General features: G+C 46.1%; 1 protein-coding gene across 1 annotated transcript in view; it reads right to left on the bottom strand.

Moving 5' to 3' along the window:
• LOC109873008 (protein FAM222A-like) overlaps positions 1-19013 on the bottom strand; it is a 72174-nt gene that overhangs the window by 21484 nt on the left and 31677 nt on the right. Inside the window, exon 2 of the mRNA XM_031818110.1 lies at positions 11473-11627. Within this exon, the coding sequence (XP_031673970.1) occupies positions 11473-11578 (106 nt within the window). The 5' untranslated portion in view covers positions 11579-11627. The remainder of the gene's footprint in view (positions 1-11472; positions 11628-19013) is intronic.

Below are 19013 nucleotides of genomic sequence, written 5' to 3'. Positions count from 1 at the left end.
TGGAGGTGGTGTTGCATCAGTTGACATGGCCTCCACAATCCCCCAACCTTAACCAAATTGAGATGGTTTGGGATGAGTCGGACCGCAGAGTGAAGGAAAAGCAGCCAACAAGTGCTCAGCATATGTGGGAACTCCTTCAAGACGTTTGAAAAAGCGTTCCAGGTGAAGCTGGTTGAGAAAATGCCAAGAGTGTGAAAGGCTGTCATCAAGGCAACGGGTGGCAATTTGAAGAATCTCAAATATAAAAACATATTTTGATTTGTTTAACACTTTTTGGGTTACTACATGATTCCATATGTGCTATTTCATAGTTTTAATGTCTTCACTATTATTCCACAATGTAGAAAATAGTAAAAATTAAGAAAAACCCTTGAATGAGTAGGTGTTTTAAAACTTTTGACCGGTAGTGTATCTGTACTGTTAGTTTCTCTATTTCATTTTTAAAGATAAAAACTATTTAGGTTAAAAGAGTTAGTTTTAAAAGATGAGTATGTAATTGCATGGCTGATTATTTGGTTAATTACTTGCTTGGAGACGACATCTAAAAAATAAAATTGGATGAGATTTAAAGATTTGGTATGTAGGCTAGCTATAATTGTTCAGATTCTTATGAAAGTTCATGATGACAAAGATAGCTTGAATTATGTTTATGATGCATAGGCCTACAAACAGTACATGCAAGAAAATCATTCAGTTTCACACCACCCCCATCTGTGAACTCCCCGTCTCTGATGGCTACTTGACTAGTAACAGAAATATAGACATATTTCCGGGAAGGGAATGAGAGTGTTCCATTGACGGCCTGTTAGGCCCTGCAATCTCACATCTGATCTATCACAGCAAACTACAGAACCATGTCAAAAATGGATTTAGAAATTTAAAAAAAAACTCATATGACTCCTAATTGTTATCTTTAATTTCAAAAAGGTCATTCTCACCACAAATCCAATAAAATAATTTCCTGGCAAATGTTGGCTTTGTGCTTCCTTCCTTCAGCCTCCTGGCACTGATCACCTCTCCTCTTCTCAGGCCTACGAGAGCAACTTCATTGTCATAAATTAGCTTCAACAACTGTAGCCAAGATCATTTTCTCCTCATCTTTGCATTATTTTCTACTAAAACATTGATACATACAGTTCTTTCGTTAAATATTTTGACCCCCTTCACTTTGCTACCTTACAGCCTTATTATTTTAAAAAATCTACATACATCAATCTACATACAATACTCCATAATTAGAAAGCAAAAACAGGTTTAGACATTTTTGCAAATTAATATTTAAAAAAATACTGAAATATCACATTTACACAAGTATGCAGACCCTTTACTCAGTACTTTGTTGAAGCACCTTTGGCAGCGATTACAGCCTCGAGGCATCTTGAGTATGATGCTACAAGCTTGGCACACCTGTATTTGGAGAGTTTCTCCCATTCATATTTTCAGGTCTCTCCGGAGATGTTTGATCGGGTTCAAGCCCGGGCTCTGGCACGGCCACTCAAGGACATTCAGAGACTTGTCCCGAAGCCACTCCTATGTTGTATTGGCTGTGTGCTTAGGGTCACTGTCCTGTTGGAAGGTGAACCTTCATCCCAATCTGAGGTTCTGAGCACCCTGGAGCAGGTTTTCATCAAGGATCTCTAATTTGCTTTGTTCATCTTTCCCTCGATCCTGACTAGTCTCCCGGTCCCTGCCGCTGAAAAACATCCCCACAGCATGATGCTTCCACCATGCTTTACCGTAGGTATGGGGCCAGATTTCCTCTAAATGACGCTTGGCATTCAGTCCAAAGTGTTCAGTCTTGGTTTCATCAGACCAGAGAATCTTGTTTCTCATGGTCAGAGTCTTTAGGTGCCTTTTGGCAAACTCCAAGCTGGCTGTCATATGCCTTTTAATGAAGAGTGACTTCCGTCTGGCCACTCTACCATAAAGGGCTGATAGGTGGAGTTCTGCAGAGATGGTTGTCCTTCTGGAAGGTTCTCCCATCTTCACAGAGGAACTCTGGAGCTCTGTCAGAGTGACCATCTGTCAGGGAGGTGACCAAGAACCCAAGGCTCTTCTCCACAGATTGCACAGTTTGGCCGGGCAGCCAGCTCTAGGAAGTCTTGGTCGTTCCAAAATTCTTCCATTTACAGAATGATGGCCAGTGTTCTTGGGGACCTTCAATGCTGCAGACATTTTTTGGTACCCTTCCCCAGATCTGTTTCTCGACACAATCCTGACTTGGAGCTCTACGGATCTCATGGTTTGGTTTTCGCTCTGAAATGCACCAACAACTGTGGGACCTTATATAGACAGATGTGTGCCTTTCCAATTCATGTCCAATCAATTAAATTTACCCCAGGTGGACTCCAATCAAGTTGTAGAAACATCTCAAGGATGATCAATGGAAACAGGATGCACCTGAGCTCAATTTTGATTCTCATGGCAAAGGGTCTGAATACTTATGTAAATAAGGTATTTCTGTTTTCTATTTTTAATACATTTGAAAACATTTCTAAAAACCTGTTTTCACTTTGTCATTATGGGGGATCGTGTGTAGATTAATGAGGATTTTAAAAATGTAATCCATTTTAGAATAAGGCTGTAACGTAACAAAATGTGGAAAAAGTCAAGGGGTCTGAATACTTTCCGAATGCACTGTATATAGTGATATAGTTACGTCCATTGTTTTTATTATCTATTTGGTATCTCTCTATACCCAGACATTAATCAATCAACTAATTTGTTGGTTTGATGTAGCAACATGCCTTTTATGGGCTGTAGGGGAAATGATTGAGGATTGATTGATTCTGAAGGAGTTCCCTATGCACAGGGCCTAACACACACACAAAATCCTGTTTAGAACAGATTATCCAAACCACCCCTCTCCAGTTGAAGCTTACTTCCTCTAGTAGCTAGCACTGTGCATCATTTTATTAGCCTGGATTTTCTCCCTCTCATTTCTCGCACTCTCTCTCACCCAGAGTAAGTGAGTTCCTTTTGGGGTGTTTGCAGAGTGAAATCACCTTGTGGCGAACACTTTATTATCTATAGTCAAAGCGTCACCAAATAGCATTCTACACACACACACACACACGTGTCACTTTCCATTTGTCTGTGCTCAGGCTGCATTAGCAGAGCCCCGGGCCGAGCCCAGAGCAGAGCCCGGGGCCGAGCCCAGAGCAGAGCCCGGGGCCGAGCCCAGAGCAGAGCCCGGGGCCGAGCCCAGAGCAGAGCCCCGGCCCGAGCCCAGAGCAGAGCCCCGGCCCGAGCCCAGAGCAGAGCCCCGGCCCGAGCCCAGAGCAGAGCCCTGCAGACACCACTGCTACAATACTCAAGTGTTACCATTATTAGGATTATTAGACAGAGTAGTCCTAGTCACGCTGGTGGTCATGTCATAATGGTACTTTATTAGTGATTTTGTTATCCAGAGAGACCGTTTCCATATGTCACCACCACAAAATTCCTATGGCTGAATTATTCAAATGAAGCTTTCTTGCTAAATATTTATTGTTGTTGATCATCTTAGCTCAGTGTTGTTTGTGCAGCATTTGTCATGGACAGATTGTATAGCGGATAAACAGAGGTGTGTCTGAAATGGCACTCTATTCCATAAGGGCCCTAGTAAAAAAATATGGCACTATATAAGGAATAGGGTGCAATAGGGCTCTGGTCAAAAGTAATGCACTATATAGGGAAGAGGGTGCAATAGGGCTCTGGTCAAAAGTAATGCACTATATAGGGAAGAGGGTGCAATTTCACATGCAGCCAAATAGTTTTAAAAACTCCCCACATTATTAAAAGGATGTAGCTGACTATATTCAACAGTGATTCTAGTCCTCCATCTCCCGGGTTGAGTAGATAGCGAGACCAACAGAGAGCTGGCCGAGCCGGGACCCCTTTGTGTTGGCTGGGGAGGAGGAATGCAGCACGTCAGCAGTAGCCATGTCGGCTCTATTTGTGGGAAGGAGGCCCGTGTACCAAACAAACACTGAATCTGGGGCAACATGTTTACCCCCACAATTCACGTGATCCCGATAAACAAAACAGGCCAAACAAAAAGAGCTATGCCAAAAAACGGGTGTCCAATTGAACTTTTAGAAAAATAAAAAATAAAACATTTACAATCTCACGCCGCCGGCAAAGCCCATAGACCCGACCTCCTTTCAAGCACCGAGACACGCCAGTCTTTCTTTATTCACCAGCCTGTCCTTTGATTAAAATGGAGTATACCCGAGGGGAGCCTGGGCCTGGTACAGTCAATGGTTCTGTACCAGGCCCAGAACCATGGCGGTATGGCTGTGACGAGCCTGGCCACCCTCATTGTACACAGCATGATCTAGAAAGCAGAGCTTTATCAGCAAATACCCGAGTCAGCAGCACCGGCGAGTGGGGGGGCCGTTATGCGTTGCGACTGGCACACCAGCCGATATTGTCATGTGTGATTAGGCCTGTGCTCACGAGCCCGTGAACTCATTCCTGTGGCATCAAAGTCACCCCAGCCCCCTGATCTCTCCCTCCCCCGTCTCTATCCATTTCTCTCCCACTCCGCCCAGCCCCCTCCAATACAATGTGCCCCCATTGCCCTGTTAGAAGCTGCGCTCCAGTGCCGAGGGACACAGAGCCAACATTCAACATCAACCCAGACTGGTTTTCATTTCCAAAACAGTAGTGTTGACCTTTTTATACGCTAATGATCCCTGATCTCTCACACACACAAGCATGCACTGGGGCACTAGTTTCAATCACAACACACCTCTCCAGATGATAGCCCTGATAAAAGAGGAACAAATGGAGGCTCTGTGTAAAGCCACACACACACACCAGCTATATCATCTATTACAACAAGGCACCTCTTCTGTCCTGGCTGCTGTCTTTCAATAGTATTTGCGACTGTGCTACACTATTTCCTAAAAATGCCTACACAAGACACAAGGGGAGCAGAGCCGGCGGCAATGCACACAAACACACAGCACCCGTCCTCCACAAACTCAAGTAACCCAGAGTTTGAGTACGGGACCTGAGGACTGGAGATTGTAGGAGCACACAGAGCCAGAGATAACAGGCAGGCAGGCAGGCAGGGCAGCAGAGGGAGAGGAGGGAAGGCCGGCTCTGGGCAGGGCTGTCAGACTGGAGAAGGCCTGCAGGTAAATGGGAGAAGGCTCCCGCAGGCTGCCTGAGGCAAAAGCCCAGGCCCTTCTGTTCTATCATTTAGGAGACAAGTCCTCCACTGATTCCCAATTAATATTTAACGCTGTACAGACAACAAGGCCCTTCCACCAGCGAGCGAGAGAGACCTTTAATGACTCAATGCAGGTCAGAAAGGAAACTTCCAATCTGGATGGATACCGGTCTGGATATATGAGTAAGGAGAGATTGAGTATTCTCTCTACATATATCCTTCTGTCACTTAAAAGCACAGTGTGGTTTGGATGGATGACTCGTTTTAGCCCTTAGGGATCCACAGAGCAGTAGTGACAACCAGGGTCAGCAAGAACACTCACATCTGACACAGCTACTGTACACTGCTGTAGTCATGATACCTCAGAAGGCCAATCTCCTTACACATGCACACAATACAGTCAGGTAAGAGTATTACAGCATTGTTAATTATCCACATTTTGATGAAGAAAGAGTCCTACCCTTGGCAGTGATAGGCTGCCATATCTCAGCGACAATAGAATGTCACAGCCAGCACACAGTGATAGAATGTGTTACTGTCCTGCACCTGAGATACCAAAATGCCATCTAGCTGGGAACGGGTAGCCTACAGTACGTTTCCAAACCAAGTCCCAGTGTGGTAAAAACTAGAGTGGCCTGCTTTCTGGAACCTCACTGCCCTATGAAGAAACAACACTCCACACCCCCACGCCACCGCCGCGCCCCATAAACAGACGGAAGAGCGAAGGTGCATGGCACTGTGGGATGCGGCCTGCCGGAAATTATCTTCTGAGTGCCAGCCCTGAGATGCCCGCCACCCTCCTGGCACAATTGAGTGCCAGTGGGCATGAGACAGGCTGCTGGTGCGTGTACTGTATGTCCAGACTGTGTCCATCCACCAAACCACAGACCCAGGTTCAAATAGTTGTTTTCTTTCAAACATATTCGAGTGCTTGATTCGGATTTGCACTTTTGGGACTATTCCATTCGTTCCATGGCGCCAGGCAAGCATCAATCGAGCGCAGGTGAAGAAGTTACATCATGATTTTTTAAATTTGTTTTATTTATGTGAGTGGCTGTTACACTTAGTGGTACTGAGGGGGTGTGGCATTGAGCACTTGGCTGTCAATCACCTCTCACTTTGAGAAAGGCCACTTTAACATCTCTCCCTGTTCCCCAACGCGGAATAAATGGAATAATGATGGCGGCCGGCCATGTGCAGTGAGCCTGTGGAATTCCAAACGGGAGATGGAAGAGGCAGTTCAATCAGTGGGGAAAGGTCAAGTGCATGCAGATTCTCCCAGGGTACACTGCTCCTCCCCTCTCTCGCCTATTCCCCCTCTCTCTCCTCCTCTACATTTCCACTCCAGTCCTCTCTCCCTCCGGGCTCAAAGGCAATCAGGGAAAAGGTTGTCATTTCTGCTGCCATATTTAAGTATTCTACAGAAAACCTTTCCCTTTTCTCCCCAGAACAGGCTGTGGAGGTATACGATTGGATATGGAAAGGTAATTCTACGGTCATGTTTACCTCTGGCTCAAACACCAGCGAGAGAGTGGTAGATAGGGTGCTTTGTCAGACAGACTATTCCCTATATAGTGCACAACTTTTTGACTAGGGCCAATAGAATATCAGCATAGAAATAGAATTTCATAAATGTATTTCCTGTTCTAGCCATTCTATGTCTATGGATACCAGGCACGTAGTGAACCTAGGATATCAGCATAGAAATAGATTATCAGAATGGACATTCCCATTCATTTTGACCCGTTCAAGTTATTCTATTTCTACTGATGCCATAGAAACCCTCTGTGCACCTCCGTGATTGGCTCTCGAGGCCTGCTGGATGATGATATCAGCGTGCCTTCTGGACGTGGGGTTTAGAATCAGGGCCTGCTGTTGGCTAGAGGCACGACACAGATTGAGCCGAAAGTCTGATCCAATCAGGGGGCAGAGCCCGAGGTCTGATCCAATCACGGGGCAGACACAGGAGCGTCTGTGACATGTGCGGTCTAACAAGGGCAGCACCTACAGCGGACTGACCGGGGAAAGAACCCACGACGTGCAGATCCCAGTCTGACAGGGCTGTCAAACACGCCATATTGATAGCCACGAGCGTCATGGTCACTCCTGCTGATCTTGCCGACATCAAACAAACCATACGATGAAATAAGATAATAAAATGACCTGGACAGTGAACACATTCTCACATCCTTATCAAATTGTTACATTCTCGTCAAATTGTTACATTATCATCAAATTGTTACATTCTTATATAGGTGAAATGAGAAGTTGACCTGCTGTAGAGAGTACAGTAGCCTCTGTCTGGGACTATAAAAAGGTTATATCCTCTCCTCCAAATGAATGGCTGCTGAGTGCTGCTGTGCTGTGGTTCCTCCTGACCGGCCCTCTTAAGGGCCCTACACACACTTTCAAACAGAGCTACGGAGCGTCATATATGGTGTGTAGCGGCCTTTCGTTGGGACCCTCAGCCTCTCTCTTAGCCCTCAGCTACACCCTTCTCTGTCTACACCTCCCTATTTAGAGAGAGGCCGGTTCCACAACCACAAAGGGGTAGGGGCCTGAAGGCTGAGGGGTGAGAGGAATAAGCCTGGGTGCCTGGGGACTGGAAACTACTTTCAGTGGCATCTCTCTCCCCATACAGGCCCAGGGTCTTCCCTCTCTCTCCTCCGACTGGTCTGGGTGCCCTCTCTCTGGGGGAGAACGGCCTGAAGAGAGACACTGGCTCCATTGCCGTGTCCTCTCCTGCTTCTCACGAAGTGCAGCGCATAGTGGCAGAAGTGATGGGGAGGGGAGGACGGGAAGGGGGGGTTGCTACAAATGTCCCATAAGGGGAGATTTAATAAAAAATGACAGGTCCTGGTGCGCGGATAGTACAGCCCCATACACAGGGAATTTGGGCACGCTGAAAGCAAATGCCTATGATTTATAATTTATGTAATTCCTCCCCACTCTTAATTCCACAGCCAGAGAGCCAGAGAAGAGATTTGTTTTAAATCTAAAGGCCACCTCAGTGAGGGTAATCCAATAGGATGTTTCTAAAGGTCCAGTGCAGTCAAAACCTAGATATTTCAGTGTTTTATAAATATTTACACACTACGAGGTTGGAATAATACTGTGAAAATGATGATAATGCCCTTTTGGTGTAAGAGCTGTTTGGAAAGACCACATGACATTTTTGCCTGTTTTGGTGGGATGGGGTTTTGGCCTTCCATGGTGACGTCACCATGCGGTAAATTAGTTAGACCACTAATAGAATGGGAGGTTCAAACCTCTCTGCCAATAACAGCTACATTTCAGTTTTCCCTTCCCCACCCAGACAGTCCTAGACACATTTTTTCTTGAGAAATTGCCCTTTGCTAAGAAGCTATTTTTATTTATTTTAAACCATTTTAACTGAAAACAATCACAGTACGGTACTTAATTGTTACCCAGAAAACATTTGATATCGAGATAAAAATGGCTGTATTGGACCCTTAAAGGCAGGGAGTCAATGGCATTTTAAAAAGCCAGTCTCCCTCTCTTGTTCTCCCCCATCGCTCTCCCACTCCATCTTTCTTTCCTTCTCTACATACCGCTCTCCCGCTTCCCATTTCTTTCTCTCCCTCATCACCCTCTCTTCATTTCTCTCGCTCTCCTGGCCCAGATGCAGAGCAGACTGTGATAATGGAAACATCCCTCTCTTTCCGCCTCCCGTTTCTCCCGCTAAGCTCTATGCGCTCGGGGGAAATTGATTGTCTGGCGAGCCGATCTGAACTCTTCCCGCTGATGGCGAAGCCAGTTAAGTCCTTTTTTATTGAGGGTATGAGGGATTTTTAATGGGAGTCGCATCAATGAACTGTGCAGCTGCTCAGCATCGCTGCCCCCCTCACCCACCACCACCACCTCCTCACCATCCCCCCCACTCACTGCTTTCCTGCAAGGACAGCAGATGCAAATGGCAGAGCAGCTCACCTCTCCTGCCACTTCCAAGTAATAATCTCCCTCACATCCTATTTCTCTCTGTGAGGGGGTGGTGTCTGGCAGGCAGGTAGGCAGAGACAGGCCTCACTCGGGCTACTAAGAGCCAGGGTCACTTTACCCCACAACCCCCACTCCTCCTCACTCAGCTCAAACTGGGCCAGAGGGTGATCAATCGATGGGGACCTAGCTTTGCACGAAGGAGCCCAGTGTGTGTGCCCACGATCCCCCTGGCCAAAGCTGACATCTGCCTCTCCGCACCCCTTTTGAGCCTGGTTGAACAATCCCCTCTCTCATTGAAGGGCCAGTGGCTGTAAAGTACAGTACAATGCTGAAATCCAACACTCAGTCTCACATCCGCGGGACAGAAAGGAGGTCATTCTTCTCAGATCCACTCATTATATATGGCCACAGTGGTAATATTTCAATCAAAGGGTTTAACAGGTAGAGAGGTAGAGAGAGGTAGAGAGAGAGAGAGAGAGAGAGAGAGAGAGAGAGAGACTGTTATTTTTCTCTATTGATTCCATCTCTGACTCCCACTGGCTGCTCTTCAATAAGAGGCCCGAGGAGGAAGTGGGCTAATCCTGTCCAAATTGGAGGGAGAGGGAATCGATTAAGACAGCCATTTCCCCCCTCTGACTCATTCACACAGCCCTCCCTCTTTCTCTCTTTGGGAGGCAGAGGGTCCTTAGTTCAGGCCAGGTATGTTGTAATTTATTTACTGTGTTGAAAATGTATTTCTCTGAAGCTAGCTGGTTGTTGTACTCCCATCTTGAGTCTTGGTTCACGTTACTGTAAAATAAAAACAATTGGTTCTCGGGATATTTATTCTATGTAAAACTATACGATCACATTGTGTTATTATAGCCATGTTTGCCCTTTCATTTCTGATTATGGCGCAGACAGAGCTGGAGGAATGCAAATTCTTAATCGTCTGATTTGAACTTGAACACCTACGCTGTGTGCTTTATTGCCAAACTATAATAAACGGGGCAATCGCCTGAAGTAGCAACAGTCAAAAATCTAGGGGTTACAGATGCAACAGGAAGATGTGTACATAAGCGGGCCAGACCCACTAGTCGCGGTTAAATAGGGTCATGCGGATGTCCAACAGTATGTTTTTCTCGAGTGGAATTTTTTAAAATGTTACTACTAGTGATATGTTGTTGACAATTAGGCCTATTAGCAGGTGGAACTGTAACATGTTTAAGCTTTTGTAAACAGAGGTTGAAAATGTTAGGTTAACTCCTTCTCTCCATCCGCCTTGCCATGCAAACATAGGCCACTAAAGACTCTTGGAGTGTTCTATAAGCGGAACAGCCCCCTCCACCACCGATACACACAGGACAGTCTCATTCCACTAAAGGGCTAATCCCGAGGCTTCAGGGAAATTAGGCAGAAAGTCACCTTCCAGGGGAATACAGCAGCTTTCTTTAATCCTTAGCTGGTCCAAACTAGTTTCTTTCCCATTCATTTCCATAACAACTTCCCATGGCCAGTCCCTTTATATACAGGATTTTATGAGAGGGACTTTTGGGGATTTTAGAACCCCACAAGGATAGAAGAACTAACACAGCTACACAGTCACCGAGGGCCAGGGAGGCACGTTAAACTCTGCACAGTCAGCACACCTAGACAGTCACCGAGGGACAGGGAGGCACGTTAAACTCTGCACAGTCAGCACAGCTACACAGTCACCGAGGGCCAGGGAGGCACGTTAAACTCTGCACAGTCAGCACACCTAGACAGTCACCGAGGGACAGGGAGGCACGTTAAACTCTGCACAGTCAGCACACCTAGACAGTCACCGAGGGACAGGGAGGCACGTTAAACTCTGCACAGTCAGCACAGCTACATAGTCACCGAGGGCCAGGGAGGCACGTTAAACTCTGCACAGTCAGCACAGCTACACAGTCACCGAGGGCCAGGGAGGCACGTTAAACTCTGCACAGTCAGCACACCTAGACAGTCACCGTGGGCCAGGGAGGCACGTTAAACTCTGCACAGTCAGCACACCTACAGTCACCGAGGGCCAGGGAGGCACATTAAACTCTGCACAGTCAGCACACCTAGACAGTCACCGAGGGCCAGGGAGGCACGTTAAACTCTGCACAGTCAGCACACCTACACAGTCACCGAGGGACAGGGAGGCACGTTAAACTCTGCACAGTCAGCACAGCTACACAGTCACCGAGGGCCAGGGAGGCACGTTAAACTCTGCACAGTCAGCACAGCTACACAGTCCCTCTATAAACAAAGAGTAACAACATAGCAACCCCAAGGTCTCCCTCTACCAATTCAAATACATTGGGAAACCTAACAAAACTCCTGACCCTTCTTTGCCTTGGACTCACATTTTCGGCTGAGGGCTTGAGGCGGCTCCAGGGCCTTGCTGGCGCACAAGGGGTGCTGGGAGGATGGGATTGGAGGGTTCTGCCTCCTCTGCAGGCAGGCCAGCATGGCGGGGAGGCGGGCGGACAACTACAACTGGGGGACTGCCAAGGCCAACCTGGGGGAGAGAGAGAGAGAAAGAGAGAGGGGGTTGAACAAAGAATGTGAGAAAAGCAGGAGGATTTGGAAGAAGCTAAGCTCAATGGGCATGGAGGTCTGTGAAGTTCAGTGGCGGACTGGGACTGGCTCTATGCCACCTACAACTGTCTGCCTGCTTAGCAACTGGGACTGGCTCTATGCCACCTACAACTGTCTGCCTGCCTAGCAACTGGGACTGGCTCTATGCCACCTACAACTGTCTGCCTGCCTAGCAACTGGGACAGGGATAGCTCTATGCGACCTACAACTGTCTGCCTGCTTAGCAACTGGGACTGGCTCTATGCCACCTACAACTGTCTGCCTGCTTAGCAACTGGGACTGGCTCTATGCCACCTACAACTGTCTGCCTGCCTAGCAACTGGGACTGGCTCTATGCCACCTACAACTGTCTGCCTGCTTAGCAACTGGGACTGGCTCTATGCCACCTACAACTGTCTGCCTGCTTAGTAACTGGGACTGGCTCTATGCCACCTACAACTGTCTGCCTGCTTAGCAACTGGGACTGGCTCTATGCCACCTACAACTGTCTGCCTGCTTAGTAACTGGGACTGGCTCTATGCCACCTACAACTGTCTGCCTGCTTAGCAACTGGGACTGGCTCTATGCCACCTACAACTGTCTGCCTGCTTAGTAACTGGGACTGGCTCTATGCCACCTACAACTGTCTGCCTGCTTAGTAACTGGGACTGGCTCTATGCCACCTACAACTGTCTGCCTGCTTAGTAACTGGGACTGGCTCTATGCCACCTACAACTGTCTGCCTGCTTAGCAACTGGGACTGGCTCTATGCCACCTACAACTGTGCTGGTCTGGGGGCAGCAGAGTCAGACAAGTTAGGAGGAGTAGAGTCCAACCTTATAAATAGGACATCTGCTCGAGCCTGGCTCCTGTCTATGAAAACACATGCAGTACGTACATGTAACACTCCTTCCGGAGCAGTGCATAGCATGTGCAGTGGTGACAGCATTATCTATTGACAGCTAAACGGTAATGCTGAGAAAAGAGCAGTCTACCTGAAGCAAGTTAACATAGGACCACAATGGGAGAATGTCAGCAAAGGCCTGGGGGACCAAGATCCTAAAGTCCCCACAAAGATAGTAAAACAAGGAAAAGTCTTCCTCTTGGGGACATTTCCCATGTCCCCATGAGGACAAAGGCTGTTTTAAGGTTAGGGGTTAGAATTAGGGTTACAGTTCAGGTAAGGAGTTAGGGTAAGGGGTTAGGAGTTAGGGTAAGGAGTTAGGGAATATAGGATTTTGAATGGAAATACATTTTAGTTCCCCACAAGGATAGAAGATCAAAACGTGTGAGTGAAAATGGGTTGGGAGTGCCAGCAGTGCATCAGGTCCAGTGACAGCATTAATCAATCTCCCCCTAGGCTAAACATCTCCAGCTCTACTCTAGAGGAACAGAGCCTCTCAAAAATACCATCAGTGTGGAAACACAGAACACAACACACACGCAGTCAAGATCACCTCCGTCAAGGCCCATACACAGACCTGCAGGGCAGCCTCATCCACAGACTGGATTAGATCGAAATTCAGTCACATCGCCATCACCCAACACAATGAAGGATTACACAATGATGAGTGATTACAAGGACCGTGGGCTGAATTAATGGCCATAAAGAAGCAAACTGCGTCTTCTCATTAGACGTAGACTAACATTTTGTTTGTAAACTAAAAAGAGACGTGCAATGTAAAAACAGTAGGTCAGAACCTCAACCAGACCTAAAACAGTATTGTCTATGGTGTTTCAAGCTATTTCTTTCCTCTGTCTGGGACACTGTGCTGATGGAGTCTCCTGACGGCAATGCATGGATATGAATCAGTATCGTTTTCATTACATGAAAACAAAGAGAGCAGTCAAATATTTCACCGGGGCTGTCAATGCCGCCGTCTCTCGCCGTGATGCACAGCAGATTATTGAACAATTATTTCTCACGTGCCTGTCAAATGCCGGTCCCCGTTATTCATTTTCCCGGTGAATCACTAGATGAACATTTAGCCACATTCGCTCCAGTACTTAGTGTTATAGATTTGAATTGTAATATGAAAGAAATGAATTAAAATGATGAGTAAATGACTAGCGGTAACTCTTTAGAACCCGTAGCGGCCATCGAAGGCCTTTCTTTAAATTACTAAAGCGGCCACGAACTGCCTTGTTTTTCTAACAATAATATCTGTGTCAATATCGCAAAATGTACTATCTGTTGTACTCACGTGGCTGTTGTCAACCATAAAAAGAGAAACAGGGTTTACTTCACTTCTCAAAATAATGGCACCAAAGTGGACACAACTTTTAACTGTGAAAAAGGCTGTATCTCTGTTGGTTAGTGATACGGATTCGGACATGTCCTGGCAGATTGAAATACGATGATGTTGATGTGAGTTAAATAAGTTAACAGTACATATGTTTGGTGTTGTCGATGTTTGATGCTGTGGAACAGCTCTCAGATTAGCAAGTCCTGTCATGAAACTTGGTTGGTACAGGCTAGCACATCAGCAGTGGAGCTGGAATGATTGCCCTCTGTCTCATGAATTAGTTGCAGTGTGTGTTTAGCTGTATATAGTCACCTAACTAATTGGTTGTTTTGTCTTGTTTCTACCGATGTAAGTCATATGGAAACAGCCCAAGCTGCTTGCTATAGCTAGTCTGTCATGCAAGAAAAGTTGTGTGGAGGTAAATTTGGGCTGCACTTTCACTAGCTAGCCGTACACAGACTACCATCTACCTAGCCACCAAAATGAAGGCTAGAGTAATGTCTTTCTGTTGGGCTTAGGTTATGGTTTGTTATGCTTGCTAAATGCAGATATTCATAGGCTATGCATAGCCTCGTTTTCCTACTGTTTGACAGCTTTACTTCGCGTTAGGGTAGATATCCCCGCAGTGGAGCTCATATGATAGCTAGCTATAGCTATTACATCGCTTGATTAAGATGGCACCGGAAAAGGCTGACGTTTTACGTTTTCTTAACCAATTGTTTTTTTTGTTCATTTTTTTGCTTTATTTGTAACTTTTTTTAAACTTATTTTGTACATAATGTTGTTGTTACCATCTCTTATGACTGAAAATAACTTCTGGATATCAGAACTGCAATTACTCACAACGAACTGGCAGAATCCTTTTTTTCCTTTAACGAGTCCGATGTGAATGATACTCTGATTTCCCGGGAACAGGCCCAGATCCCTGTCATTTGTATGAAGAGACGGTGGGGAAAAAAGGGTCCGGAGGGCGGGCTGCCTTCTGAGAATTGTTAAGGGATCGAATATACCCCCACTGCCTTCCATTCTGCTCGCAAACGTTTAATCTTTGGAAAATAAAATCGATGACCTACATGGAAGATTAAATTACCAATGGGACATTCAAATCTGTAATATCTTATGCTTCACGAAGTTGTGGCTGAACGACGACATTATCAACATACAGCTGGCTGGTTATAACAGTGGCGTCTGGTAAGACAAGGGGCGGCGGACTATGTATTTTTGTAAATAACAGCTGGTGTACAATATTTAAGGAAGTCTCGAGGTTTTGCTCGCCTGAGGTAGAGTATCTCATGATAAGCTGTAGACCACACTATCTACCTAGAGGGAGTTTGTCTACATACCACCACAGACTGATGCTGGCACTAAGACCGCACTCAATGAGCTGTATTCTGCCATAAGCAAACAGAAAAACGCTCACCCAGAGGCGGTGCTCCTAGTAGCTGGGGACTTTAATGCAGGGAAACATAAATCCATCTTACCAAATTTCTATCAGCATGTTAAATGTGCAACCAGAGAGAAAAATAATAATAAACTCTGGAACACCTTTACTCCACACACAGAGACACATACAAAGCTCTCACTCACCCTTCATGTGGCAAATCTGACCATAATTCTATCCTCCTAATTCCTGTTTACAAGCAAAATTTTAAGCAGGAAGCACCAGTGACTCGAGAAATCAAATCTGGTCAGATGAAGCAGATGGTAAGCTATAGGACTGTTTTTTGCTAGCACAGACTGGAATATGGATTCCTCCGATGGAATTGAGGAGTACATCACATCAGTCATAGGCTTCATCAATAAGTGCATCGAAAGGGGCCTCCCGGGTGGCGCAGTGGTTTGCGCGCTAACCAAGGTTGCCAGGTGCACCGTGTTTCCTCTGACACATTGGTGCGGCTGGCTTCCGGGTTGGATGCGCGCTGTGTTAAGAAGCAGTGCGGGTTGGGTTGTGTATCGGAGGACGCATGACTTTCAACTTTAGTCTCTCCCGAGCCCGTACGGGAGTTGTAGCGATGAGACAAGATAGTAGCTACTAAAAACACTATTGGATACCACGAAATTGGGGAGAAAAAGGGGTAAAATTCAAAAAAATAAATAAGTGCATCGATGAAGTCGTCCCCAACGTGACCGAAAGCTGCCACTTTCAAGGAGTGGGACTCTAACCCGGAAGCTTATAAGAAATCCTGCTGTACCTTCCGACTAACCATCAAACAGGCAAAGCGTCAATACAAAACTAAGATCGAATCATACTAAAACAGCTCGTCAGATGTCCAAGCACACCAAGGTCCAAGCACACCAACACAGTCGTGAAGAGGGCACAAAAAAATCTATTTGCCCTCAGGAGACTGAAAAGATTTGGCATGGGTCCTCAGATCTTCAAAAGGTTTTACAGCTGCACCATCGAGAGCATCCTAACTGGTTGCATCACTGCCTGGTATGGCAACTGCTTGGCCTCCGACCGCAAGGCACTACAGAGGGTAGTGCGTACGGCCCAGTACATCACTGCTTCCTGCCATCCAGGACATCACTGCTTCCTGCCATCCAGGACCTCTATACCAAGCGGTATCAGAGGATGGCCCTAAATGTTCAAGACTCCAGCCACCCTAGTCATAGACTGTTCTCTCTGCTACCGCATGGCAAGCGGTACCAGAGCGCCAAGTCTAGGTCCAAGAGGCTTCTAAACAGCTTCTACCCCCAAGCCATAAAGACTCCTGAACAGCTAATCAAATGGCTACCCAGACTATTTGCATTGCCCCCCCACCCTCTTCTACTACTCTTATTATCTATGTATAGTCACTATAATAACTCTACCTACACATACATATCACCTCAATTACCTCGACACCTGCACATTGACTCCGCACCATATCCCCTGTATATAGCCCCGCTATCGTTATTTACTGCTGCTCTTTAATTATGTTATTCTTATCTTACCCCCCAAAAAGTATTTTCTTAAAACTGCATTGTTGGTTAACTCAAACTTGCTCCCATGCAGACACAATCTGTTTTTAGGTTGTTAAAGGATTGGCCATTGTGAGCGCATACATTTGTTTGGGGTTTTTGTTCAATTTTATTTCCTGCCACTGATAGACATCTGTTTAGGATTAGAATAGGTGAAGAGGGGATAAACGGACGGGTGGGGGGGGGGGACGTGACAAACAAGTCCGACTTCCTCCTCTCCTCTCAAAGTTAAGGCAGTAATAGGAGAAAATTGGTTCTTGAAATGGAATGGAAGGGGAAAGCGGTCTCTTTGAGAGCAAGATAATGACTTGGAATACATTTGGCAAGAGCAAATGGAGAATAATGGAGGGGTAGTTACACAATTGTCTTTCATTTTAGGAGAGGGAGGGAGGGGGTGATGAGGCATTCCCCATTAGGATGGTCTTTGGTCTCTATCTATGCTTTGTGCCCCCCCCCCCATCATCCCCCTGAACCACTAGCCTTTAACGAATGGGCTGTGAGGGAGGGCTTGTTGTGAAATTAGTATCTTCACAGAGGACACAGAGAGGCTTTTAGCCTGTGAATGGCCAGTAATGAGCTCAAAGTGCCTGTGTGTTTGGGCCAGGCCTGCCTCTGTGTGTGTGTGTGTGTGTGTGTGTGTGTGTGGTGTGTGTGTGTGGTGTGTGTGTGAGCGGAAATGGCACTGCACACTAGTGGGCTTTTCAGAGGCACCTGGCGGGGGGAAAAGAGTGCTCCTCTTTTTCAAACCCCTTTGTGTGCGCACATATAAGTCTTCTTTGACTATGCATACAGCATATGCACACATTTAGCTTCAGTTGGTACACTATGTTACAACAATTTGTCTAACAGATCCCCAGTAAGGATGCATGGTGTAGTTATATTAACAAGAATTTAAGCTTTCAGCCGATATAATGTACAGACATTTTTTGTTTCTCTAAAATCTGCAATCGTGACAAGGCGCTGCATGATTTACAACTGTCCCGTTGACGGGACGCCTATCCCCAAGTGCTTCTTAACCACATCTGAAGGTACTGCTAATGGACACACACCACCTGCCCCCTATTCACTAATCAAGTCCACACACAGTTATTTTATTACACCCATAAGAGGAGAAGTCCAAAGCCAGGAGTATTGGTCCCTGCCCCCATCTGCTAACTCCACTGCCACAGGGTTTGGAATGGGGGACAGAAGATCCATCTCTGCACAGGAGCGAATAAACTGGAATAAAGAGACTGTGGGCTGTTAGCCAGCCTGCCAGCATAGTGGAGTCTGCCATTAGCACAGTCAGTGTAGTCAGCTCAGCTATCACCATTGAGACCGTGTCTGTGCCTCGACCTAGGTTGGGCAAAACTAAACATGGCGGTGTTCGCCTTAGCAATCTCACTAGGATAAAGACCACCTCCATTCCTGTCATTACTGAAAGAGATCATGATACCTCACATCTCAAAATAGGGCTACTTAATGTTAGATCCCTTACTTCAAAGGCAATTATAGTCAATGAACTAATCACTGATCATGATCTTGATGTGATTGGCCTGACTGAAACATGGCTTAAGCCTGATGAATTTACTGTTTTAAATGAGGCCTCACCTCCTGGCTACACTAGTGACCATATCCCCCGTGCATCCCGCAAAGGCAGAGGTGTTGCTAACATTTACGATAGCAAATTTCAATTTACAAAAAAAAAAAATGACATTTTCGTCTTTTGAGCTTCTAGTCATGAAATCTATGCAGCCTACTCAATCACTTTTTATAGCTACTGTTTACAGGCCTCCTGGGCCATATACAGCGTTTCTCACTGAGTTCCCTGAATTCCTATCGGACCTTGTAGTCATAGCAGATAATATTCTAATCTTTGGTGACTTTAATATTCACATGGAAAAGTCCACAGACCCACTCCAAAAGGCTTTCGGAGCCATCATCGACTCAGTGGGTTTTGTCCAACATGTCTCTGGACCCACTCACTGTCACAGTCATACGCTGGACCTAGTTTTGTCCCATGGAATAAATGTGGTGGATCTTAATGTTTTTCCTCATAATCCTGGACTATCGGACCACCATTTTATTACGTTTGCAATTGCAACAAATAATCTGCTTAGACCCCAACCAAGGAACATCAA

The sequence above is a fragment of the Oncorhynchus kisutch genome, linkage group LG3 (genome assembly GCF_002021735.2).
Source record: "Oncorhynchus kisutch isolate 150728-3 linkage group LG3, Okis_V2, whole genome shotgun sequence".
In the NCBI taxonomy this organism is placed as follows: Eukaryota; Metazoa; Chordata; class Actinopteri; order Salmoniformes; family Salmonidae; genus Oncorhynchus; species Oncorhynchus kisutch.
This window is presented reverse-complemented; position numbering and strand designations above follow the sequence as displayed.